Source organism: Dicentrarchus labrax, unplaced genomic scaffold, assembly GCF_905237075.1.
Source record: "Dicentrarchus labrax unplaced genomic scaffold, dlabrax2021, whole genome shotgun sequence".
Lineage (NCBI taxonomy): Eukaryota > Metazoa > Chordata > Actinopteri > Moronidae > Dicentrarchus > Dicentrarchus labrax.
Window position 1 is genome coordinate 9,927,261 of NW_026136720.1, and position 27,878 is coordinate 9,955,138.

Here is a 27,878-nt window from a genome sequence, read left to right on the forward strand (position 1 = left end):
AGTGACACAAAAGTCACATGAATTCTGATATTGCTGTTCACACAGACCTGTGTCTGATTTGGACTATATGAAACTGGGAAAAGATCAGATGTCATTAGATTTGAGTCACAAATGATTAATAAAAAAAAGCAGATCTGGGTCACTTGTGCCTGCATTGTGAATGTAGCCTATATAAAGGGGGTAGACAAAGTATCAGAAACACCTGATGACATAATGCAATCTGATCAAATAGCTGTTAAATATATGCTATGTTTGAGAAGCTGAAAATGTAAAATGTTTGTATAGGCTGAGTCAGAGAACTGATGAGTCAACTCAGGGGGTGGGGGAGATATTTATTACTCCTTATGATATAATGCAATCCAGTATATCAACACACAAACCAAAAACTCACAAATACCTTGGAGTTAAATCAATACTTCTGAAACTGGGAAAAAAACCCACATTTTATACATCCTAGTGGTAGTGTATGTAGTTAATAAATAAAAACACATTCGCCACAATAACACAATAACCTGTATTACAGTATGTAATCCAATACAATAAAACAGCCCTGCAAAAAAATATATATTTTTCTGTAGTTTTTTTTGTTTATATAATATATTATAAGTGTTGATTAACTTCCATGGTTGTTTTCAAGGCAGCAGTTTAGGTGTAATTGTTCAAATTGGTGAAGGTCAGGTTTGCTTTTCTGCTGAAAGAATGAATAGACGTACTCTCAGGTACACATGGCCAGCTACTAAAAAGGCTTTACTTGAATTACAAATGTAGAAGAATCAAATGAGGTTTCACACATAAATAGGACACCTGTATGAAAAGAAAATTAGTGCTGCAGCGAAGGATTTTTTCGATTATTCAATTAATATTTTGGTGGGAAAACACGGTGATCACAACTTCTAAGAGACCAGGGTGACATCCTCAATTATTGAATTTTGTCTAACCATATGTCCAAAACCCAAAGGTATTCAGTTTACTATGAATAATTGAAAAGCATCTTTCAATTATTTTTGCTTGATAAATGACAGAAACGATAAATCAATTATCAAAACGGTTGTACTACTAATAGTTTCAACTCTAAAGAAAACACAGCTAGGCTACCTGTTATAGCTGCGATAAAAAAGCTGCCTAGCTCTTCTTGTTTTGTTTTGTTTTTAGTGGCTAACAGTCATTTTGTAAACATGTCCAACGCTGGCAAATATCAGTATCACTGATCTACATTCATACACTACTTCTGCTTCACAGGTCAGAAACACAGCCCATCTGTAGGATTAACACCTTATGTACAAAAACAATATCAACAGTGGTAGATATTAATATAAAAGCATCCTGTTATCACATGGGACATCACACACAGTCAGTGAGTAACACCTGTCAGACAGCAGTGTAAAGCAACTGAATCAACTATACGGTTGTGTAGTATACAACTCTTTATGAGCGCTGCAGCCATTCAAAATATATTGAACTTGATTCTGCACTGAAGTACTGACAGGGTCGGAGTACACTGAACAATGTGGATGGTGGCACACTCTCTCTCTCTCTCTCTCTCTCTCTCTCTCTCTCTCTCTCTCTCTCTCTCTCTCTCTCACACTCACACTCCTACCTGTGGTGTTGTGGATTTACAGTGTCCTACTAAGCTGTGATCAGCTTGGAGACAGGATTACTGTTGGCACAGTGGGCACTTTACCACCATTTAGAGTCACAAAGACAAACACCCGGTTAGTACACACACATAGACACACACCGACAGAGATTAGTACCAACAAACACACCCATGTACCACGTATGAACAGTGTTGGACAGCCTTATAGACTGTAGATGGCTGATGGTCTGGTATCACTTTCTTTGCCATTAGGCGTTGCTATGCGGCCATCTTTGCTCCCGGTGGAGAAGTAAATACAGTAGAGGATGTTCAGTGGGTGAGCTACAGGAGCAAAGTGGTGACAGACGATCAATAGAGATCTAATGATTAAGATTTCACACTCTGGGAGAGTTAGAGGATCTTGCACTCCACAAGATGACTAACCCCCCCACTCACTCCGGGTGTGTGTGTGTGTGTGTGTGTGTGTGTGTGTGTGTGTGTGTGCGTGTGCGTGTGCGTGAAATGTGTGTCAACAACACATCTACCTCCTGCTGTTTTAATCTCCCACAGCTTCAATTATGATACTAGGAAGCGATGAGCATGAGTATCCCATTTGGACGTCAGGATTCGTTCAGCGTGAACTCACGTTATTCTAAAGATATAACGATGGATATGATGGTGTTCAGTGTTTCAGTTACACGTCACTCGATGTCATGTTACAGGCACATTGGCGACCTGCAGGGATGTAGCGATACACTCAACTCATGATTCGATTTGAAGATATGATTTTCTCACGAACAAAATGAGATTGAAGACAAATTGTGACTTTTGTTCGGCTTTATTTCTCAGAGAAAAATCTACAAAATATATGTTCTCTTATACTTTCTTTATCAAATTATAGAATCCTTTTCTATTTCTGGTTGGGTATAAACTGTCCAAAACAATGCATATTTCCTTTTCTTTGTAAAAGTGAAACTGGTGTCTTTGCGCCTTAATATCACCATTCATTTTTCATCTCACTGATTTAAATCTTCATATATTTGTCTTGCAACTTAACTGTCTTGCAATATATTTTTACATTCCTTAGGACAAGGCATACGAGCGATGTATTTCGAGAAAAAGGACAAAATGAACATGCATTAAAATCCATGTCACATAAGTACGAGCTATGCAACATAACAACAAGCTATGCTTATAATAAAACAACTAGTTTGCTGAGTTACCATTTGTGCATTAAGCACAAGGAGAAAACGAGACAGATAACAGGCGTTTTCTCATCACCTTATTTGCTAACAATCTTAGCACACACTGCTGCCACCGCAGGCTAGCTCATTACAAAAATGGTGACTGGAAATATTCTTTTAAGTTTTGTGGAAGGAGAAAGCTCCTGCGAGCTGATGGCGTTTGTTGAGTACAAGCAACCGTTGCAGCAAATCTCCACAGTCTGTGCAGTGTACAAAGGTAACGTTATTATCGTTGTTGTTATTGTTATTATCACTTGCATGTCCACTTCAAACCCTATTCTTACATTCAGTTTTCTTCTTTGCAAGTGCTTGAGTGCTCTATAATAATTGAATGCGAGTACACAAATATGGAAATTACTTTATAATTAAAAGTGTTGTAAACCCACAAATTCAAAGTGTTTTTTTTAGCTTCTCACAACCTCTAGAACTGCTGATTGCCTTTTCAGACTTGTACAGTTGGTCCGTTGGAGCGTAAATCTTCTGACATTCGGGCAACTGCATGGCCAGAATGTCAGATCTGGTTGAAGCCACAGCCGGATCAATCCGACTTAGCTTCTACCATGTGAATCCTGGGAAAAAGCTCTGAGAGTGGACTCCCTCCCCACGCCCGGCCAATGACTGTTTTCCAGGCATGATCAATGGAGAGCAGGAATCAACACCAGCGGACTTCACTGAGCCTAAGCTGAAAGTCCACTTGGCAGAGACACAAACACAGCACCTCATTAAACTCGAAACTCCCATCGCTGCCATCACACAGCCGAGCCTCAGCGCTGCAGCAGTGATGGAGATCTCCAGAGCGTTGATGTAGGAAGGCTCTAATTGCTGCATGGTAATGTGGTGCCTCTGCATTCCTGCTGTTTCGACAATAATCCAATCGGCACAGTATTGTGTGCTGTGTAAGGGGGTTTGAGTTATGCTTGGTAAAAGTGGCATATTGATTCGCTCATTACTAAAACAGCACCGGATTGGCTTGTAGGGGCTGAATTATGGCAGTTTGCTGTTTGAACATACTTTCCCTGCTTCTCTCTCTCTGTCTCTCTCTGTCTCTTACTGTCACTCACACACAATTGTGTGAATGGATTTGGCTATCACAAGTGATGACTCCTCACTCAGCCTCTTCTGTTCCATTTCCTTTCCCCTCCCACTTCCTCTGATACACTTTGTAGCCTCAAATCTGCCGTCTTTTTCTGTCCGGCCCTTTTTCTGGGCTCTTTCTCTGCCTTCCTGCCTTTTCTTCTCAAGTGCCCTATTTGGCTCTGATGCCCTCTGACTCTCTCTTTTTCTCTTCCTCCCGCTCTCTCTCTGCAGGTACCACCAGGCAGCCTAAGGAGGGGGAGGTGCCGGGGGTGGACTACAACTTTGTGAGTGTGGAGCGTTTTATGGAACTGGAGCAAAGTGGAGCCCTGCTAGAGAGTGGAACCTATGAAGGTGAGTGTTTCGAAGCGCTGTGGCCATGAAACATTTTGCATCTGCGAGACAAGTACAGGTGCTTGGGGAACAAAAATGGGAACATGTTTCCGTAGAGCTATTTTAATATTTCTAAATTTAAGCTGCCTTCTCGTGCTACTGTGTAGATATCTTTACTTGATGGATCAGGTGTGTCAGGTGATGCTCTTACACGCAGCTTAAGTAAACAAAATGACTCTTTTGCACAGAGTCATGTATTACGGCTTCCTCTGGTGGTTTTTGAACGGCTGGTTGACTGCTTGTCTGTGTGTGTGTGTGTGTGTGTGTGTGTGTGAGAGAGAGAGAGAGAGAGAGCTGGATGAATGCCATTTCCAAGTCATGTCAAGTCTGTGCATCTGCTTTCTACACTGTCAGGGATATATCTACAGATGGGGGATTTGCTGGTTCATTTGCCCAGTAGCAATTTTTGTGAGTATGTGCGGATGAACACACACACACACACACACACACACACACACACACACGGGGGGTACAGGCATGTGTGTGTGTGTGTGTGTGTGTGTGTGTGTGTGTGTGTGTGTGTGTGTGTGTGTCCTTTTTATGTGTTCCCTTTATAATTGTGTGTCTTTGCGTGTTTACAGTGTATGTTTCCCTTAGCGCAAAGCTTACTTATGCCCACTGGGGGAAGCTGTCTCTTTCTGGGTGGCTGCACTGGAGGTGCTGCGACTCATTTTGTAATGCACATTAAAATGAGGGAGAGGAGAAGAAAGAATGATGGAGACAGGAGGCAAGACTGCAAAAAAAAGAGGGAGAAAGATTTATAAGGCAGTGAAGGAGGCTGAAATCAGACATGGAGTATCATCAGGAAGCTCTTCAAGGTAATTGTAGTCCGTGTGTGCGAAAGGCTTGGTGCACATAAGAGCTTATGTATGTAATGTTGCGAGATGAGTCACAACTGTGCATAAAGCCAAGATACCTTGAGGCAAAACCAGGAGCATTCAGGATCAGGGGAACATTGAGTTTTTGAAACCAGTGCGGTGCATAAGAAGGAAGCCTGGCCTAAACTTAACTCAGTAGCTTTATGTTCTGTAAAGATCTCTTCAGGTTGTCCTTAAGCTTTCACAGGTGGGCGCTTGCTGCCTATGCAATCTTATACTTCTGTGTCTTTGTTTACATGTGCCTTTGTGTGCACATTTATATTTTTGTCACGATGTGATAAATCTGTTTGGTGGGCAGCAGGGTAAGTGTACTTATTGAGGAAGTGGTGGCTGTGATAGAGCCTTTCTTAATATCTATCCGCCTCCTGCTGGGATGAAAGTAAACTAATGTCTGTGGACGCTTTACTGCTGATCCTCCTTTTGTCCTTTATTACTGCCTCCTTCCCTCTTCTTTGCTCAGCTGTTGTTCTCCTCCCATTGCCCCTGTCCTCTCTCTGTGTTTCCTCTTTGTGAAGCCCCCACTCCTCTCCACTTGGAGGGATTATAAAATAAGACATCTCACTCACATTCAATATTTAATCACTAAATATATTTTCCTGACAGTGAGGGTCTTAAATTTAAAATAAAAGTAGAGCAAATAGCATGAGGAAAGAAATGTGCCCAGTAAATATGTGTGTGTATATATGTATATATATATATATATATATATATACATATATATATGTAGCCTATGTATGTTGGATCGGACCTCACGGGCCAGCCTTCACTCCCCATGTACATCAGTGAGCCATGGCCACCCATGACCCTGTCTCCAGTTCACTGCTTTTCCTTCCTTCAACCACTTTTGATAGGTACTGACCACTGCAGACCGGGAACACCCCACAAGAGCTGCAGTTTTGGAGATGCTCTGACCCAGTCGTATAGCCATCACAATTTGTCCCTTGTCACAGTCGCTCAGATCCTCACGCTGTCCATTTTTTCTGCTTCTAACACATCAACTTGAGGACAAAATGTTCACTTGCTGCCTAATATATCCCACCAACTGACTGCTGCCATGATAACCAGATAATCAGTGTTATTTATTTCACCTGTCAGTGCTCATAATGTTATGTCTGATCAGTGTATTTATACTGTATATTAAAGCTAGGGTAGTTTATGTATTTCAGAAGCATTTTTATTATAGTGGTTGAAATTATCTTTACATCCTACCAGCAATCAATAAATTAAATTTTAAAAAATCTGGCATCTGTAGCAGTCACAGGCCTGTAATAAGGCCAGCCAGTCATTTTATTCTGACTGTGCACTTTGCCCGTTGTGAGGGACCGAGCTGGCAGGCACGAGGAGTCAGACGTACATTTTCAGCGGAAAAAAGGATTTTTATTTCCCAAAGAAATTAAACAACCAATTTACAAAATGTAAAATAAAGTTATAGGCCCATAAAAGAGGTCAACTAAACAAAACTTAACTAACTTAAATTAAGCTGAATGAGACTGAACAGACTAAACCGACCTCATAAACTGAGACATTGGTGAAGGAAAAGAAACACAGAAGCAGAAAAGGCTACGAACAAAAACCTGTGACCAGAGTCGACATTGGTGTGGCATTTAAACAACGGCGAGAACTGAAGAACAAATAATTATCTGGTTTGTTTTGGGTGGGATTAGTCATCTTCCTGAACTCTGTAGTATGTAGAACTATGTCTGAATGAGACATGAGATAGTTGGATACAGTGATGACAAACTCCGCACTGTGTGTTGGGAGAGTGACTTTGGAGGGAGACCTGAAGGGAGGAGGTGGGGTTTTTTTCCGTTGGATACTTTCAAAATCTAGCTGTTAGTTTCTCCAACATTACCTACCCTACCTCTAAGCCATGAAATCACTGAAGCTTCAGTGTCATCAAAAATAGAGAAGTGTATTTTTGAGATGTTGAGGATGTTTCCAACTCCAGTCAGATACCCCGAGGGCCTCCGTGTATTGAACTTTTCTCTTCATTGTACTGTACTTAACTTCTGTGGGTCTTATTTTTCTACCAGCAGTTCTGTTACAGTGGGTGTGCAAGTGTCAGACGTCCAATGCTATTTTTATTTTTTTGTTTTTATACTGCATCCAAACAGAGCTGCTTGCACCAACACTGAAGAAAAGACTCAGCTTAAGTTGTGTGTTTGTACAGATCAGGTGGATTTGTATGGTACCAGTTTATCAAGCAAACGCACCTGTTTGTACCTGCTAAACTAATCCACACAGGTAGTACAGTCTAATGCAGCGGTTCCCAACCTTTTTACCTCAAGGGACTCTTTTTTTTTTATCATTGAGTAAACTGACTGACTAAGTGATTCATATCATACTAAGGGGAACAATAACAATAACATCTGATAAACTGTACAATGAACCCAAATAGTGAACACAGTAACACCAGGAAGTTTGTGTAAAACAAGTGGTTTGAAGGAATTTTGAGCAGATTCCTTCCTGTGAATATTCATCAGAGTTTTCCTGATGATTTTAGAAACTTTTTATACAATTCTGTCTGTATTATGTATTTATTTATTTTTTTAACAGCCATACAGACTTAAAAGGCTTCTTTTATGACAAATTCTGTCAGCTCTTTGGTTGTTTTAACCTTTCTAATGCAGGGCAAGCTGTTATCAGAGAGTTAGGGCTTTGTGAATATCGCTTATGTTTAGTTCTTTAAAGTTTACACCATAAATAATAGTCTAAACTTTTTAAAAAAAATGATTGTACCTGGTTTTCAGTTTTAGTTTTCTTCAAAGAAATGAATGAAATGCTAACATATAAGCCAGTTGTGTATATTTTTGAGTTTCCTTACATCCCTTAAAATCAAAAAAGCAGAACAGGTGTCCACCTAAGTTCATATTCTCTGTAATGTGAGTGGGATATTTACAGGGTGAAAAATTGCTGAATTCAACACTAATTAAACACTTATCAAAGTATAGACAACACACAAATACTAGTGGAGATATATAGTCCTAAGACACGGTTGTTGTAGCCTGACTGCACAGTATTATTATTTCTAAGATGTGCATCATTAAGCAGAGAAAGCACAGTGACAGGATTTTGTGAACCTTCAAAACACTCATTTATCTTTTAAAAAGGGACATCGCCTGCCTCTGGAGACATATTTAGAGTGCTGTATTTATATTTATTGTGTTTATTTATTATTCATTTTTTTTCTTTTGAAGAAGCTGAAACTTCCCCCCAACCCATTAAGGACTTTTGAGGATGTAACTGGCTATTATTAAAACTCTAACCAATATGTTATTCCTCCCACTAACACTGTAATAATCTTTCTCCAAATCTACTGTCCCACATCTGTCCAAAGCAACAACTGTAGTTTAGAAATTAATTAAGAAGAGCAGACAGCGGGTTTGGCCTTTGAGAGCCACTGAAGTAGCAAGTCGACTCATTTAACATAGCAGCAGTGCAAAATATGTATTCAACATAAAAAGTAATATTGAAAGTAAGATTATCTTTCTGTAAGAAACCTCAACTGAGGCCGACTATAAAGTCTGGAGCCGGATTTGTACTGTAGACTAAAATATTCTGTAGTCTGCTGCAAATGTGTGAAGGTGAAGATGAGGGTACGCTGCTGTTTGAATCCATATATTACTATATATATATATATATATAGAGTAATGTTTCTGAATAGGGCTGCACGATATGATAAAAACACCATATTGTGATTATTTTGACAGATATTGCGATACAATTTGAGATTAGTCTGAGAATGACAATGAAAAACTATTTTAATCATGATGATGTGACATCTTCTGGAGTCCGTACCAAACAAACATGTTTTCTTTGTAGGCCAAAGCATCTCTTCAGAACTAATAAACACTACTACTACCACTACTAATACTACTGAGTACTACAATTTTGCATATTGCACTTGGCCATATTGCGATTTCGATTAATTTTGCAGCCCTATATTAGAAGACTAAAGTTTATCCACAATCATTGAAGGACTTGGCTCAGACAGTAATAATGATTTTGGGGGATTGTGGGGTTTTGTACTTCCTCTCAGTATTGTGTTGTTGTTCTTTTTTTAATTAGAATATTACTTTGTGTTTAGGTTGACTCCTCTTTTTCTATGTTTGTGTATCAGTGGGTCAGATTGAAGTGTTGGCATAATAAAAAAGCCTGAATCATGTTTGGACCAGTTTGTGTTTTATAAAGCAGGCAGGTCTGTACTATTAGCCCCTTGCTAATGCCAGTTTGTTCCTGAAACATAAACAACTCTAGCTGAACTCTACTGTAAGTCTTAGCCAAGTTTGAATAGCAATCGTCTGTTCCCATGAGCGTTAAACCTCCACTCTGCCTGCTAGGCAGCGTGTTAAATCACCTGAGATCCCACTTTAGTCGTACATGTGGCCTCTAACACAAATACCGCTGTGCCCTCAGATAACTTCTACGGCACACCGAAACCTCCAGCGGAGCCTTCCCCCGCAGCACCTCCTCTGAATGTAAGTGAAGCCCTGCTGCCTGGAGCCCGGCCCAGTGCACAGGGCAAGAGGAAGAGGAACCAGTCAGTCAGCAACATGGAGCAGCGCGCCAGCCTGGAGCCACCTGAGGAGGAGGAAGAGGAGAGCCCAGTTGTCAACGGCAACGGGGTGGCCATCACACCAGGTACTGTAGGATGAGAGAGAAAAGGCGTCAATTTCCTGTTTTGGGTGTTTTTATACCACATTTTTTCATCTACTTGTGACTGAAATTAGATTGAAAACAAGGTCTGTTTCACAACTGTCGTGACTGTGATGACATTTTCTAGAGTCATATTTAGGTAGGGGGAAAAAATCTGGTTTGAAGGCCTGCACTGTCCCCTGGGTTGTTTATTGCTGTCTCACCGGTATGATTGAGTAAAACCAGAGAAATGAGACAGTTGTCATAGCAATTGTTACCTTTCCTCTTTTATTGTATTGTCCTTTACGGATAAAGCAGTCAGAAAAGGTCTCTTTTCTCCTTTAGTCCAGCTTCATGTCTGCGGTTTATACAGTCCAGCTCAGGCCCAAGAAACTGTTCCCTGACCAGTCATTATAGACATTAACAGACTCTGCTTTGCTTGAGTGTGAACTGCACAGGTTCTAATAACCTTATATAACAGAATGCACAAGGGCATCTTAATGTCTCTGCTATTATCACCGTCCAGAGTCTCATTTTTTGGCTTCAGCTCCTCTGTCTCTGTCCCCTCATTTCTCAGTCTCCCCTGCTGTCTTTGCTCTCCTGCCACTGGCCTTTGTCCTTGCTTCTATTAATACCCCCAACTCTCTCCCCTCTCTCTTCCTCTCCTCTACCATCCTCTTCCTTCTGACCTCTCTTTTTCTTTCGCGTCTGTGGTCCTGTCCCTTCTGCCCTCCCCTCTTCTTCTTCCTCCTTCTCCCATCTCTCTGCAATCTGTGTTGTTGTTTTAGTCATTGTTGTGATCTGGTAATACTCTAAATCTCACATGAAAGACTGAAATCAAGAATGAGAAGTTTTGAATGGTTGCTTGATTTTAAATGACTGAACAAAATTACTTCCTTACTATACCTGCGAAAGAATAAATTAAAGAACTGGCTCTGGTAAACAGTGAGATTGGCGGATGATTTGTAGTATGTGTGGGTATAAAGATATGGATCATATTTTTCCATTAGAATTGATAAGTAAATGTTTAATTTGATCTCTGTCTGACTTTTTAATGTGTTTTTTTCTAGTATTTTTTCTGGTAGTGGACCTATATTAAAGGTCCAGGATTATTATAGCATTATGTTATTATCTCATCCACTGACTTAGATGCCACCAGCTTTTCTCCTCACTCTAAAACTCTTCCCTTGTATCTCTGACTCAGTCTCTGACCCCTAAAGTCTCTGTCCTTCCCTGTTTCTCCATTTCTGACATCCTCATGTTGTTTTCTCCTCATGCTCATTGTCCTCAAACCCCATCTCTCTCTCTCTCTCTCTCTCTCTCTCTCTCTCTCTCTCTCTCTCTCTCTCTCTCTCTCTCTCTTTCCTCTCTCTCTCTCTCCTGGGGGTTCATAGCTCTGCAGTGGCTTGGCTCTGACTCATCATGCATGGCGTGTGTGTAGTGTGCATCCAGGTCTGCATGTGTGTGCGTGCAGCGTATGAGAGTGTATAACTGCGTGTGTGTGTGTGTGTGTGTGTGTGTTTGTGTGTGTTTGTGCTCCACAGAGTCCAGTGAACATGAGGACAAGAGCACAGATGCCTCTGGGGAGGTTGCTGTTGAAGCTTCTATCCAGGCCCCGGCCTCCGTCGAGCCCCACTCCTCCCCCACCGAGGGAGAGGAGGCCCCAAAGTCTCCCTCTGAGTCCCCCGTCAAAGTTCCAGACGCAGATGAGGAAGAGCTGGGTCCTCTGCCTGACAACTGGGAGATGGCCTACACTGAGAAGGGGGAGGTCTACTTCATCGAGTAAGAGAGATCTTTAAAATACGACAAAAAGATTTTAACAAACAACATGTTCCTCAACGTCTGCAGCCGTTACAGGAAGTTAAATATTTACGACACAATAAAAATGCTTAAAAACAAATCCAATGTAATTCACCTCACAAAGTACACCAACTTTAAAAACATGGTTTATGTATGGCTGGGTGTGTAATCTTTATAGCGCTGGACTTTGTGTGTGTCTGATAAGCAGCATTAAGTCACATCAATTATTCAACACACTACACACACACACACACACACACACACACACACACACACACACACACACACACACACACACACACACACACACACACACACACACACACAAAGAGAGACACACACAAGCAAAGCATGCAAACTTTTGCCCTCCCCTCTCACCCTTACTAATTAGTGGCTGTGGGCTAATTAGTGGATTAATGGCCATTTAGTTTACCTTGGAAATCCCCTTGTTTGGTTTTGCCCCTGCACACACACACACACACACACACACACACACACACACACACACACACACACACACACACACACACACACACACACATTTACGTACAGGTCGTTAGAGTTACTGTGCACTCATCTCTTTCTCTTATCCTCGCTGTCAGTCTCTCTCTGACCCCTGTTTGCCCCTTTCCTCTCCTTATTGCCTTCATCTTTACGTCTCTTTCTTCTTCTCCAGTCACAATACCAAAACTACATCGTGGCTGGATCCTCGGCTCGCAAAGAAAGCAAAGCCACCGGAAGAATGCAGGGAAGACGGTGAGTGTGAACGCCCTGTTTAGCTGTTTGCTCTGTTGTTTTGTCATGCTTTAGTTCGGGCGTTTGTGGGAGTGTGTCCACTCTGCATTTCTTGCCGTTTGTCTGTTCCTGACTCACTCTTCCAGAGTGTTTTCCCTCCTCGACAAAAAGAGCACAAAAATCCTCTGTTGTTGGAGATGTTGGTTAGTCTGCTGCTGGTCTCATCGTTCTCTGCAGGTTTTAGGAGGGGTACTCACATGTAAAGGGGGGTTTCTGAAATTCAGGAAGAATAAACTTGACAAATAAATGTACCTTCTTAGATTTGTCACTGATCATTAGCGTAGAATCGTGTATAGAAACAAATGTACAGCGAAGAATGTATCCCATCACCCAATATCCCTTTTTATACTTCATAACCACATATCTAGTAATTTTAAAAAATATCTAGCAAAATCTACAACCTATATATTCTATAAGAGACAGCTATTAGCTGGGCACATGCCTCCTCTTACTCTGATGAAGAGAATCTTTATGTCAAAACAGTAGTTGTTACACCTTATTAATAAGCTCTAACTATTAAGATGTGCCAGAGACCTTTTCTACTGTGTTTACGGATAATGCTGACATTAGATATTTGTCTAGTTGTAATGAGGTCTCATAAATAGACCCAAATCAGCAGTGTGTTAGTCTGTCTCAGTACTTTCTACCCTGCTTTTAGAGTCAAACTGCATGTTCATTTATCCTACTAAACACATTAATCTTTAAAAATTAATCACAAATATATCGTTTTATTTTAAAAATGCTAATTAATTTCCCCCAAAAAAGCTAGGCACTTTTTTTACTCCGATAGGAGAAAATAGCTTTTGTTGGAGACTATTTTCAGCTGTGAGTTAATAGACATGTGGTACTCTGGTGCATTGGTTTGCAACCTCTTTAGTTTGTGACCGCTTGAAAAGAAGCAACGTCTACTTATGTTCTCTCATTTTGCCTGTTGTGATTTTCGTCTCTCAGATTGTTGATCTTAAATAATTGTAGAGGACTGAGGAGAAAAATCAACAAAAAAAAGACAACAGTACAGTATTCTAAAAAATATATACATTTTTTGTGGAGCTGAAATAGTTTTTGTTTTTATTTCTAACCTGATCATCATCTCATGACCCCTCAAATTTATCTTGTTGGCCCTCTAACAGGGTCTAAGTTGTTCTAATGAGTATCTACAGTAGTAAGATGGTGTATGTGGGACTGAGCCGCTCATTTATTTGTTTTTAATAGTTTTTGGAGGGTGGTCTTTGGCAGAGAGGAGTATGCTGTGTCAGGATTACGATAGAGAAACAGTACTACCTCCTATTTGGATAATTAAATTGTTCATTCTGGTCTTTTTATGGGATTTGCTGACAAGAAAATACACTCTGGAGTGGCACCAGCCTTGTTAAGTGTTTTTTCTCAAGCAGTTTGAATCAGAGGAAGACGAGTTGTGTGAAAACTGACCACAAATGAAATTTCAGAGGCTAAAAACTAAGAACAGTGATTTATTTTTGCATCTAGTCCAGTTCTGATGTCTGTCATGTGAACTAAATAGAGTTCCTGTGGTGATTCAGTGTGATCAGATATATAACAATGAGGTGATCTTACATCCCAGCTGCTGTCACAGCCTTTGGTCAGCGAATTAGGTTGTGATGTGATTCACCAGAGCAAGATCTGAATCAATACCTTCTCTGCCTCTCTCTCTCTGTTCTCCATCTCTTCAATTTTCTCCCTCCTCTATTCTCTCCTCTACACTCCTTCACCTCACGTCTCCCCCTCTCTCTCTCTCTCCCCTTTCAATCCCCCTCTCGTCAATTTTCCTCCCCTCTCTTTTTTTCCTCTCCCACCTTCGTTCTCCATCTCTCCCCCTCTTCCTCTGCCCAGTAAAGGGCCAAACTGTGACAGGAATTTTAATAACAGCGCTCAGCTCTGCACAAACTGATTCTCACTCTCTCTCTCTCTCTCACTCTCCCTCTATACACACACACACACACACACACACACACACACACACACACACACACACACATACTCAGAGACACTACTGTTGTCAATTCACAAACCCTTTTCACAAGCATGGCTGATGCACTTCAGCTTCGTCTTGGCAGAGCACAGATGAGTTTTCACCAACGCCAACAACGTTCAGACGCCAAGTTTCTGTCGACTGTGACGCTCTGTGATCACTTACTTTTTGTTTTAATTAATGTAACAACTTGATGTTGTTTCTGCTTCTGTCTGTGATCCCTTTTGTGTTTATAGCTTTTAAAACAATAGACTTACACAACTCAGTGAGGAAAAGGGCAGAAATGTCAACCAGTGACTGTGATAGATATATAGATATCACATGGGTCTTAGCCTTTTAATTATATATATATATATATTCATTATAATAATTCATAAACAATAAAATATTGAATGAATATCAGTAAAATCTTGTTTTTTAATTTATAATCCCTGTCTGAAGAGTGAACCATGTGACATATGCTGAGTAAGGTTATGTTCCTAGGTTTCATTTTATTTGTCTTATTACAAGTGATTGTGAATTTTTTTTTTTTTTTTTTACAGAACCTGTAAGTTGCCTTTTCACTTCTGCTCTCTTTAAAATGTTTAAACTAAAATGTCTTACTTCTGCTGCGGTCACATGGATTCAGGCAGACGGTAGACGGACAGCAGCCTGGCAGCACGGCAAAATGAAACGGGCCCAGTTTGCCGTCTGCCGTCTGCCTGAATCCATGTGAATGCAGCATTAGCCAGTTAGAATTTTGATACCCTACATCACACTTTAGTCTAGTCTTCCTGTCTAAAGAAAGTGAGATACGTCAATGACAGTACCTGTATTCTGCAATTCATCAAGCCATATTAAATCATTTAATATGTGATCACAGAGAGAAAGAGGAAGTAGCTACCAGCCATGTTTGTGAAATTTACATCCCTAAATGGCCCTCTGTCTTTACTTCTGTCTTCTTTCTTTCTTTCTTTTTGTCTATTTGTTTTCAGTTTATCTAACTGTGAAGTTGCCTATGGACTTTTTCTCTTTTGGCGTGCCTGCTTCTGTCTTTGGGGAATCAGCGTTTAAAGAAAGTTAATGCTTAAGCGATCACCACTGGCAGAGGATTTTGAATCAAAGGCTGTTAGCAGAACGTTTTTGTGAGGGTCCTGGATGACACATCACATCCTCTCGCAGCACCTTCGAATTGATGCCTTCCAGAGCTTTAGTTTCCAGGAAATGTTCTTTTTCAGCACAAACAGCTCAGTTGCCACATGGATGGCAAAATGATATAACCCAGCATGCTGCTCATTACATTACTCACCCTGTTATTGTTTTCTTTTAATAATCACTATGGTGTCTGTAGCTCTTTCTTATGTGCTTTACTGCCTGTTTTCTGGTGTTTACACATTTTGCACGCTTGCTGTGCGCCAAATAACAGCTTAAAGGTACACAATTTTTTTCCGCTCACATTAATGGACGTGTAGTTTTTGAATGATGAAGTATGCATGGAAGCGAGGATGTCAGAATCTGCGAGGCGAGTGAAGAAAACAATAAATGTTGGGAGGAAACAGCAGGAAGAGGTGGTGCTGTTTTTAACTGCCCATCTGCCTGAAGGATTTCCCTAAGTCTCAAAGCCTCCGGCAGGAAGCAGACAGACATTCAGACGTTCTTTCATCAGTGCTGTTTTTGCATCTTCCCTCCTCGTATTCCCTTTCCATTGGCTCCATCTCATGCATGTGTGGTCTTTTTGCTCCACTTTTCCTTTAGCATTTCATATCTTCATTCACTATTCCCTTTACCCTCGCTCCCATGCTGCGTTTTTTAGGTGAATTTGAGTAGAAACTTTATTTTGTTGATGTGTTTTTGTGTGCAACTTTTTTATGTGTATTGTGTGTCTACATGCTGAGGCTGACTCCCAGCGTTCAAAAGCTTGTCACCACAGATCTGGCTAGCTTGCAGTCTTTTTGTCAGACAAGTCTTGTGTTACGTAACGCAAGCCCATATCTCCCCTCTCGCTCATAAGAGGCAAGAACAGAGCGGGACAAGCTTCAAAATCATGGCAAGTGTTGGTTTCAATTCTGGCTTTGATACGCACTCCATCCCAGTGCCAGTTTTCAAAGTAATCTCAGTGCTGTTGACGAAAATATGCCACTCAAGCTCATTTAGAGGCAGGAATTCTCACTGAAGCCGATGTCACAATGTCGAAGCACTGTCTGTAACTAACGGCAAAAGAGAGAAATATAGAGAATAAAGAATTAAGGAAATGAGACAATATGGAGAAAGAAATATGAGAAATGATGGAATTAGAGAAACCGATGATGAGCAGAGGGGATACTCTGCCAGTGTTTCTTTTTGAAAAGAGCAAGAGCGCGTCAAATGGAGATGGAGAGAGGTTTGCATGATATGAGGAGAGTTGACGCACATCCATCGACTGTCAGACAGTGACGGACTTGTGTTAAAATGTTACCTCTGGGTTACATCACTGGTATAACACTCAGTCATGTCTGGACCTGGACCCTGTCTCTGTCTCTGTTTTTCTCACCCTTTTACTCTCACTCTTTGCTTCTGTCTCGATAGTTGTTGCTTTTCATTTCCTACGTATGCTCTCTACATCTACATGGTGAAGATTGTAAACATTATACCTGCTAAACATTAACACATTAGCATTGTTATGTGAGCATGTTAGCATGTAGCACAGCCTCTTAGAGCTGCTACAATAATATCCTGACAATTCATTTATTCTCCTGTGAATAGTTTGCCGGTTTTATTAGTACTAAATTAACTATAATTAGGGTTTGGACTAAAACAAGCATTTTAAATATGTCTTTTTGGGCTTTAGTAAATTGTGATGCTTTTTAGCTGTTTTCTGACAATTTACACAGAACATTTATTAATTAATTAAGAAAATAATTGACTGGTGAATTTATAATGAAATTAAAACATTACTTGCAGCTCTGCATAAATATTAGTTCTAGTATCAAGTTTTTTTTTATCAAAATAGTTTTTTTTGAGTTTGAGTTTATTCTTGAGTTCATGATTAATGTATTTTTTTTTTTTTCATTTCTGTGAGTCAGATGAGTTCATTGTATCTGTTGTTGGCTGCCTGTTGGTCAGGGAGTCTTTGTGTGAGAGGGAAGATGACTCATCTAATGCAGAGGAATCACAATTAGACTTCATGTCAAGAGAGACACTCGTACAGTTACACATAAACAAGCATCCGAACACACAAGCAAGCCCCTCGGTGCTCATATTATACACAGACACATGATGTGGTGTTTGATTTAGTGTCAGAGAAGATGACGGTTTCACTCATTCAGACATGCAAACACAGTTCAGCCATCTAACACACACACACACACACACACACACACACTGCAAATACAGACTCATATGAATACATAAAAACACAAACACACACACACTCACTCTCTCTCTCTCTCTCTCTCTCTCTCTCTCTCTCTCTCTCTCTCTCTCTGTATTTTCAGTGGCAGGAAATAGAGACAAGACAGAGCCCTCAGCTCAGGCGAGGAAAAAAAAAAAAGACTTCCACTGGTGGTTTCCATGGAAACTGTCTCCCTTTCACTTTAGGGGGAGGGCAAGCGACTAGTGGATGAGTTAGGCCGACATTTAAGGTGGCTCATGGACAGGGTGGGAGGGAATTTAAGGTGGTTTGAAGTGTGAATCCATCTGACTTTTCCGCCTCGAGGACGAGAAGGTTCGTTCGAGGTAATGGCAGTGCAGCGCAGGCGGTTTGAGCAAACAGTAAAGCAGAGCGAAGATAATTGCAGCGTGCACCCCTTTCACCTTGGGCTGCACAGTCAGCATGCTCGCCAGCCAGAACACACACCCTCACACACACACACACACACACCCTCGCACACACACACATTCACAGACGGATTATTGATATCAAGATCACAAATCTGTTCATAATTACATTACAGCGTGAGGGGATGATGCCACAGTATCAGTGTCACGCAGACCAAATAATTGTAAAAATAATAGAGCTGGGGATTTGTGTGTGTGTGTGTGTGTGTGTTTGTATTTGTGTGTGTGTGTGTGTGCATCAGTGAGTGACTCTGAATCCCAAAAGACTTGAGACGGGCCTATAATGTTATGGGCTGCGTATTGTTTAAACATTTTTTTGTACTTTTGCTAATTTCCAAGAAGTTTCCTGGTCAATAACTGGAATTTTCTACTAGTTTTAAGTTAAAATTGCTCTATAGGAACACTTCCAATCAATGAAATTTAAATTAAATGGAGTATTTTAGTTCACAACAGGTCATCAGGATATACGTAAATGTAACAATTGTCTACAGGCAAACATGTAATTAAACATATATTAAGAATGTGGTGGGTGTGGGAGAGCTGTTGTCTGTGTATGTGTGAGTGTATCTGTGTTGTTTTGTATAATGTATTTTATTCTCTGTATATTTGTACAGACCCCCTTGAAACAAGATGGTTCATCTCGAGGGGGTTTAACTCCCCAATAAAATGTCTATATATAGAATAAGGTTTCCTATGATAAATTAATTGTGAATTAATCATCATTTTTATAAATGATGCTTTTGTTTCAAGGATGTTCTTATTTTCCATCTTATTAATACCAAATTATTAATAGTTCTTTCCCAGAATACTTTAACAACTAAATTAATTGATTCCTTCCTACTAAATAAAAAAATTTAATTGTTACATGTTTGTCTTTTCCAGACGAAGAAGCCAAAGTTCTCAAATATGAAATTTTATTTAAACACCAAAAACGCACAACTAAAATAGTCTAAAATGTTCCTGTGTTAAATCATTTATATTTAAATCAGGAACTGAAATAGGAATGAGACGATATGTTATTCTTTTTTTTTTCTTTACTAGTACATTGTATTGTATTTGCCCAGAGGAGTTGGAGGGGAGTGTTGGTGTGGGTGGTTAAATGTATGCATAAAGTTCATTCAGAGGAAGAAATGTGTTATATCAGTCAGACTAACTTAAAAAACAATGACAATCCCAGAAGTAAATAAGACTATAAATCTGTCCATGCACTCAATTATTTATTGGTGTTGAGGTTGGATGCCAAGCCCTTGAAGCGTTGCCATTGGTTGTGGCGTTGCCAAGACATCATTAGTTATTGACCTGTGCAAGTCATTGCATATCACACATAAACTTCCTTAAACTCCTGTTCCCACCTGCCACCATACGGCAGCGTGAATTTTCCGTAACCTCTCGTTAGTTGAGCAGGCAGGCGGAGGACAAGCAATGTCAGCAGTGTGGAGATATTTTAAACAACTTTTACGACAACATTAGCAACATTTAAATAGAAAGTGAGGAACATCTGATGAAAATAAATGTCACCGTTTGAACTGTAATGGTATTATTAAGAACTCTTATTGGTACTTCCTATCGGCAAGTACTCGAATACTAGTATTTGTTCAGTATCGCCTCACCTAGACCTCCTCCTCTACCACCAAGGTTGTCAGTTCTTTGTGTGTGTCTGTGTGTGTGTGTGATCTTTTTCGATCTGTACGACACTAGTACTCTGCTTTCATGAGGTTTGCTTTATTTCCCAGTAGAAAATGCCCACCTACGGACACAGTCATGAATTTCATGAATTAGACTCTTTAATACAAGACATGAGGATGAATTAATATGAGGGAGGAAGATCAACCTTTCAAGAACATTTGCTGCTGAATGCTAATTACAAGCTCTGTATTAGTATATATCCGAGTGGGAGGCTAACAGCTTGGGCTGATGGACTGTGTGTGTATTTTTATGTTAGCTGAACCTTATAGTGCGAGGTCAGTCCCCTTCTTGTGTTCCTCATGCCTCAGTTAGAGCTGAGTTTTAGAGCCGAAAACCGATGGTGTCTACACCGTCGGAGGGAGCTCATTATAGTGCACGGTATATGGTGTATGTCTGTGAAAATAGAAGAATAGGTCATAGAGTACAGGAATTTTAGCTGCGTCTTGACCCAGTTCTTTTACAATGGAGAGGGGAGAGCTAAATCAACAAAGAGATGGATGAAGTGAGGAGGGAACAGAGAACCAGAGGAGGGAGAGCAGGATACAATTAACACAACAGCCATGGAGGCAATCCAAGGCGGAAACGAGTGGGTGGATGAAATAAGAAAAGAGACAAACAAGAAGTAGTATGGCGAAGGTATTCGGCCTTGGAGGATTTGTGAACACGACAAAAGGAAGAGAATGAAAGAAAGAGAAGGCGGGATGAGACGTGTCAGACAATTTAAATGTTCTTTTCTTCCCGCCCTGCTTTGTATTGATGTCTGTGTTGTGATTCATGTCTCCATGAAGCCACCGCAGCAGATCGAAGTGTTGTCTGTCTATTAAAGGAACACTTTGGGAGCGTCTAGCTGTGAGCCCCGAGATTCATGTTGTCTCCCCTCAGTGGTTCAATTTTAGTGTCTACGTTCCTTCTTCTGCTCTCAGCATAAACTGACTTCATTTCCCTCCTCTGTTCTTCTCCTTCCTCTCAGAGCTGCCCTATGGCTGGGAGAAGATAGATGACCCCATCTATGGCAGCTACTATGTAGAGTAAGTCTCCCTGTTGACTTGGTTAACTCAGCTGCTCTGTAGTAAAACAGGAAATGCATGGTTAACAGCGCCTCATTGTGAATTATAAATGACTAAATTCTCATTTATTTTTTATGTCTTACTGCTCGTCTGACTGAACAGTTAGAGTGAAGTGTTCATCTGTATGGAATATCTGGAGAATACTGCATAAAATAAAATGTGGTTCTTGTTCAACCCAACTTAGCTGTAAGCGGCGGTTAAAGAACAGTTACTGATGGTGTTTTTTCCCCTTTTCCACCAACAGGGGACCGGCTCCATCCCAGTTCGTGCACCTAGTTTTGAACTGTGGTTATTGGTAAAAACCAAACAAATGAGCTACATGTTCCCAGTTCCCACCAGATTTGAGCAGAACTGTTGTAATCAGTGATGTAGAATGGAAAGGAAGGAAAACTACTTTTTGGTTTCAGCTGAGAACCAACTTTTCTGGTTCTGAACCAATTTGTTGATGCTCCGAAAGGTTCAAAACTAGGTGCACCAACCAGAACGGAGCCGGTTCCCTGTTGATGGAAAAAGGTCTAAAAAAGGACAGTTTTGGGATCTTGCAGCTTATTATTTCTATTTTGTAGTTGTTGTTTTTTTTCCCACTTTGGGAGTAACATTTTATATACAAGGCATCATAGAATATTATGTATTTAAATTAATTTAAACTAGCCAACATTAGATGTAGGCTAACACTGTCTGGATCCACTTCAACACTAGTGTGTTAAATTGAGGCAGATTGAGGCAACAACTATCCCTGACTTATCAGCTTATGAAGATTTTATAGCTATCATGTTATAATATAAATAATACATCCAGCAGAAACATTAGCTGTTGAAGGATAAAGGTCTGGGTCTTTGCCAGATGTTTATAACTCTTCGCTGAAACTTTTTTTAAAATAATCAATCATTTAAACATCCAGTGTGTAGGATTTAGTGGCATCTGGCATCATTTCACCCTCTTCTTTTTACAGTGACTGCAAAACACGCGACAAACTCGAATGCCCCCATCTAGAGCCTGTGTTTGGTTTGTCCCTTCTGGCCTACTCAGGGGCTCCATGGAGGGCGACCTGTAGACAAAAATGGCTCATTTTAAGTTAACAAAAACATAATGATTCTTATTTTCAGGTGATAATACACTAATAAAAACATACCTATGAATATTATATTCCATTTCTGCCAATAGAGCCTCCTAAATGTTACACACTGGACCTCTAACACACCAAAAGGCAACATTGCTCTGAATTATCACTGTTACTTATTGTTCTAAAGTACATTTTACTGAAACTATCTTCATAATATGGAGTTTTTGTTTTGGCTTTAGGCTTAGAATGACCCCTTTTCCATTACTTGTAATGATCCATTATATTTTCAGTCACATTAATCGCAGGACTCAGTTTGAGAACCCGGTCCTGGAAGCCAAGAGACGGCTGGAGCAGCAGAGGCAGATGCAGAGCCAGGGACTCTCTGCTCTACCGCTGCCCACTATATTCAGAGGTACACATGGAATACTACAGTACAGTACAATATGTGCTGTACTTACATCAAAACATGCTGACATACTCTACAGAATTGCGCAAATATAAAAAATTTAAGGACTGCAGAAAGGATATTCACGGCACGTGGCCTTGGCGGTGAAATTTGTGTGCTGAGAGATTTTTTAAAATTAATTGTAAATTCCCCCAGTTGCACAGAAATATTTTATACTGAAAATTAATTGTTCTCTTACTCCATCTAAAAGAATGTGCAGTTTTATGAGTATTTGACAGGGCAGATGCACAGTGTCACAGTGTACAGGGTCGAATGGAGCTTGCTGGCAGTACGGGGGACAGAGAACATGCTCGCCCTGAGGCCCCTAGTGGACTAATCCAGGCACGCGTATAAGGACAATACTAGACCAGTACATAATGTACCGCTTTATCTGAGTGAAAACTGCATATGTCCAATGAGTCATCTTATCAAGAATTAAGGCACATCTTTTATTGGTGCTTTTGTATTCAGGAAAAAACTTGCAATCGGTTCTTTGAGCACTGAATCATGACAAAATTAAATTTCAAGCAAAAACAATAAAGCAAACAAAATAAGGTTTCTAAATATCAAGGATATCTAAAATATGACACTTCAAAAACCTTCTTTCTCTGCAGAGAAGCCATTGTTTACGAGGGATCCGACCCAGCTGAAGGGCACCTTCCTGTCGACAGCCCTCCAGAAGAGCAACATGGGATTTGGCTTCACGATTATAGGAGGCGACGAGCCCGACGAGTTCCTGCAAGTTAAGAGCGTAATACCAGACGGACCCGCCGCTCAGGACGGCAAGATGGACACAGGTAATTATGTGTACCAACACAGAATTTTGACAACTGGTTGAGAAATAAATTGAGGTTTAAACAAACTACAAGCTGTCACTGCTGTCACTGCTGATACCGTAATACTGTGTTTATAGGAATTCTTAAGCACGGCCTCATTATTCTGACACCTCAACATTACAGTCCTTAATTTCCTGCCAAAGCAGATCAACTGCGAAGACTTTTTGCTGGCAGAGTTTCAATTTCATTCGAGCAGGTTTTTACCTGTCTGTGGGGTAATTTCTATCAACACCTGTTGTACCTAAAAGGCCAGAGGAGTGCAGTAGAGTGTAAGTATGCAGTAAATTTGGGCCTGCAGTGTAATTTTGGCATCAAAAGTTAGACTGGTGCCTCTCTGTGTGCCAACTCATAACATTTAAGCATAAGCACTATTGCTTTAGTTAGTTGTAATCCACGATTGTTTGTGCAGCCTCAGTTTCACCAAATCTTGATTGTGTGGTTCTAGGGACTGACAAAGAAAGCAGTAATAAATCACTGGGTGATATTTTGGGGACCTGATGTCCTATAGAAAAGATTTTTTCCCCCAATATACAACATACAAAAGGAGGCACAACACAAAAATATCTTTGTTCATTCAAACCTGAGGTTTGGGACATGGGCCTGCCTCATGCCTCTTTTTCCACCTTTTGTCTGAGTGCTACAGTTTTTGAATCTTCACACACTCAAGCACCGTTTATGAAATTGTTCTAAGCTGTATAATAAATAAATGATATCACAATGATGTGAAGAAAATTTAAGTGATGCTCCAAGAACTGTTGAAGCACATCTTAGAAATGAATAACTTGGTGGTAGAGGGTTCCACATCCCCTGAAATATCAGTTCATCTTAACAGAGGACATCACTGGCCTTCGGTGGCATATTTGGGGTGTCCTATATTTGTGCCTGTAGCACTGTTTCTCCCTGACAAGGACTTCAGGTTCCTCTCAGCACAATCTCTGTCCTCTGTCAGTGCACTTTAACATTATGTTGTTAATGGGGAGGAAAGGGAACTGATTTGATTGGCCGTTACTGACACCAGCCCACACATCACCTACTTCATTTGTAGATTCATTTCTGCTTAAACAGTACTGCAGGGGCAGCATCACTACACTAGCACCAGTGGTCATGGTTTATCAAAATTCAGTCATACACAGTTACACCAGTGCCATGAAACTGTCTCATACTTGTGTTTGTGCTTCGATACATAGAACCAAAAATGTAACACAAGCAAGTAATTCAGTTTCATGTGATCAATTGCTGTATGTTGTTCTGTATGAAAGCACCAGTTAACAGACTTACATGGAGAACAAAGCTGATGTTAGTAAAAGTCAAAGTAGCCTATAGTCATAGAGGCTTAGAGAAGAAACTACTATATGAACTGCTCTGAACCTGTGAGCTGGCCCCATGCCTGGCATGGTTGGTGCCTAAACTGCTCATTTAGAGCTCATTTCGGAGCTGGGAATCCTCCTTCCTACTCTCAGTTCTCGCTCTCTGCTTTTATGTCTCTCCCTCTGCCTATCAGTTTCTTTTTTATCCGGAATCCATCTCTTTCTATTTTATCTCCATCTCTCTCTTTGTCTATCTGGCTTACCCTTTATTATGCTTCCTTATCTAACCATGTCATCTGACACTTCTCCTCTGCTTTCAGCCTCAGTATATTTTCATCCCCTTTCTCTTTCTACCTCTCTAGTTTTTCTCTCGTTCATCCCTCTATCCTGGTCTGTCAGCCTTTTCCTCTCTCTCTGTTCTGATTTCTCTCTCTCCCAACTTGCTCCTCTCCGCTCTGTGACATTGCCAGAGCTGCTTACATAGATGCATGCTCGCACACATTCACACTCACCCATGCACACGGTCACAGAGTCACACACAGGCACTCCCAGGCTGAGATTAGCTGGCCTATTTGAGCTGTGCGGCATTGCTCTTAGGGATTGTGTATGATTGTGCATGTGACATGTATGGTGTGTGTTTATGTATGTGAGCACACACACATGGGAGTGTGTGCGTGTCTGCATGTGTGGCAGAGAGTGCCTCCAGCAGTGTGAAATAGAGGATTTGAGGCAGCTGCATTTGTCATGGGGCTGTAACTTTAAAGCTGAAATCCATAACTTTCCACACATTAAAACTACAGCAGAGATGACAGGGTGTCTAGTGTTACATTTGGGGGATTGTCTCACCTTGTTGTACATAAGGTGAACAAAACATTTAGGATGATGAATAGGTGCTGAAATTAGATAGCTTAGCAAAGCACACACCATTTGTATTTTGTTTACAACCAGGGGAGATGCAACATCATAATGCCTCATGGATGACCCAAGACTCGGTTGCTACTTGTAAATATTTGAGATTTTCTTGGTTAGAGTATTTATAGATCCACCAGATGGTTGTCATAATCATGGAGACACATCAGGATACTGACCCTATCTTTTTCTCACCTCTCTGTCTCACACATAAACTTGTAGATTGCCCTGCAGTGGCAGCGAACTGATATTATATTCCTATATGTGACACGTGGGAGGGACACTGTGCTTCTTCTGTGTTGCTGCAGAATGTCCTGATACCGCTGAGATTTGACATTTATGGCAATAGATGGTGACAAGTTGTATTTTTGCAGCACATGAACCACTGAGAACAGGTCCTGTGGTCTGTCTAACATGCTAGAAATACTAGACTATGGCCAGACTCTGATCATCCCTTACTGCTAAAGAACAGTCAGTTTTGCAGATTGAAATGTATTTGCCAGAAATACAACATCAAGTTTAAACAAAGTCGATACAAGAAATCTGTCCTAATCCTATCCTATCTTGCATCATCTGAATAAAAGATAAATGCATATGAAGCCAGAGTATGCAACACTTTTTCCTTCTCTCAAGTCTACTTCCACGTATCATCACCTCACCACAACCCTACAACCATACTTCTCTATATTATAGTCTGTCTTACATGTAACGTACTGTAGTGAGAGTGTGACTGAAGCTGTTGTGTCCTTCCTGTCTCCTTCCTCCTCAGGCGACGTCATTGTCTACATAAACGACATCTGCGTACTCGGCACCACACACGCTGACGTGGTGAAGCTTTTCCAGTCCGTACCAATCGGTCAGAGCGTCACCCTCGTGCTCTGTCGTGGCTACCCTCTGCCTTTTGACCCCGAGGACCCAAGTGGCGCAGCGAGCACCTCCCTGACACCCATTGGCTTGGAGCACCGCCCCTTGGTGGTGAACGGCCGCGGCAGCTACGACCCTTACCTGGAGTATCTGTCGTTGAGCTCCCAGCTGCCTCCTCAGGCTCTGGCCCAGGCCGGAGCTCCTCACCCTGGTGACACACATCTGGATGGCTCATCACTGCCACCCACCACACCTGGTTCAGCATCGGCACTCACGCCCCACGATGACAATGTGTCCATGGCCTCTTCGGGGACTGCAGGGGTTGCTGGGGCAACAGCACAAGGGGCAGAGCTTCTGACAGTTACCATGGTGAAAGGGGCGGAGGGATTTGGGTTCACCATTGCCGACAGTCCCACTGGTCAGCGAGTAAAACAGGTATCATCATCATCTGTACATCTTGTTCATTCACCATTAATAATCCAGAAATGAGAGGGTTCAGACCTGTTTGATATTTTACAGTATTTCACAAAATAAATTTGTTCTTTCAAGAGTGAAATCTCAGTTGTCAGCTAAACTCAGTAGTTGAGTTGAGTTAAAAAATTAAACTTAAAATTAAAACAGCAGGGCAAGGTAAATTTAATTCAGTCAATGTGACTAAGTAGAAAGAGATTGAGATAATAAGAACAAAGTGAGCTCAGCCAGTGAAGGATTTGCTATCTACTAACATAGTAATGAATGAAGACTAGACGTCCTAAAGAAGCTGCAGAATAAAAAAAAACTGCTTACTTGGAATATTGGCTGTAAGGAAAAGATAAATTGGAGAAGATGATTTACAATGTGACTGATGCTATTTCTCATCCCTGTTGTATTTGTACAGTTAAACATCTGCACTAGAAAAAGGACATCTGTCTGTCTTAACAGTTAATGTGTTTTATGTTTAGCATAAAACAAATTCCTTTAAATAAATTGCTCAAATAAGCAAATATATCTCTAAATATATAATCTTGTAATGGTGCAGTTGACTGATCCTGTAAACCTTTAAACACAAGAAAATTGAACAAATTAGATTTTAGGCACCAACGTGTCATGTCTGGTTTGGTGCAGCATTAATAGGAAGATGGTGAGTTAAGATCCCTCAATATATAAATAAACTATGTGGAGGTTTTCACTCTAACCCAAGATTATTAGTTATGGTAGACAATAGAGGTTTTAATGAGTACCAGAAAATCAGATCACAGTCACAATTGTGTGACAGTGGATGCTCTGTGTTGTTGTGGTGCAGGTGCTGGAGCCGGGCTCACAGGGAGCATCGGGGTTAATAGAGGGAGACCTGATCCTGGAGGTGAACCAGCAGCCAGTGGCTGCAGCTGGACATGGACGAGTGGTGGAGATGCTGAAAGAGTGTCCTGTGGGAGCGGAGGCAACACTCCTCATACAGAGAGCAGGAACAGGTGAGAGTTGGTCTGCTTGGTGATTCGTTTATATGCTTCTGATACAGTTTTATTCATTCTAATGTTCATTCAT

The 27,878-nt window shown here is 40.8% G+C and overlaps 1 protein-coding gene across 11 annotated transcripts in view; it reads left to right on the plus strand.

The window, feature by feature from the left end:
- The window catches only part of LOC127352904 (membrane-associated guanylate kinase, WW and PDZ domain-containing protein 2-like), an 85,657-nt gene that overhangs the window by 38,261 nt on the left and 19,518 nt on the right, over positions 1 to 27,878 (plus strand). For 9 of the 11 annotated variants that reach the window (XM_051381739.1, XM_051381747.1, XM_051381737.1 and 6 more), the window contains 9 exons: positions 4,129 to 4,248; positions 9,582 to 9,806; positions 11,345 to 11,582; positions 12,277 to 12,356; positions 20,834 to 20,891; positions 22,284 to 22,405; positions 23,053 to 23,235; positions 26,260 to 26,789; positions 27,637 to 27,805. In XM_051381739.1, the coding sequence (XP_051237699.1) occupies positions 4,129 to 4,248; positions 9,582 to 9,806; positions 11,345 to 11,582; positions 12,277 to 12,356; positions 20,834 to 20,891; positions 22,284 to 22,405; positions 23,053 to 23,235; positions 26,260 to 26,789; positions 27,637 to 27,805 (1,725 nt within the window). Of the gene's footprint in view, positions 1 to 1,414; positions 3,650 to 4,128; positions 4,249 to 9,581; positions 9,807 to 11,344; positions 11,583 to 12,276; positions 12,357 to 20,833; positions 20,892 to 22,283; positions 22,406 to 23,052; positions 23,236 to 26,259; positions 26,790 to 27,636; positions 27,806 to 27,878 lie in introns of those variants that run through there. The other 2 variants (XM_051381744.1, XM_051381740.1) reach the window with 2 other exon arrangements.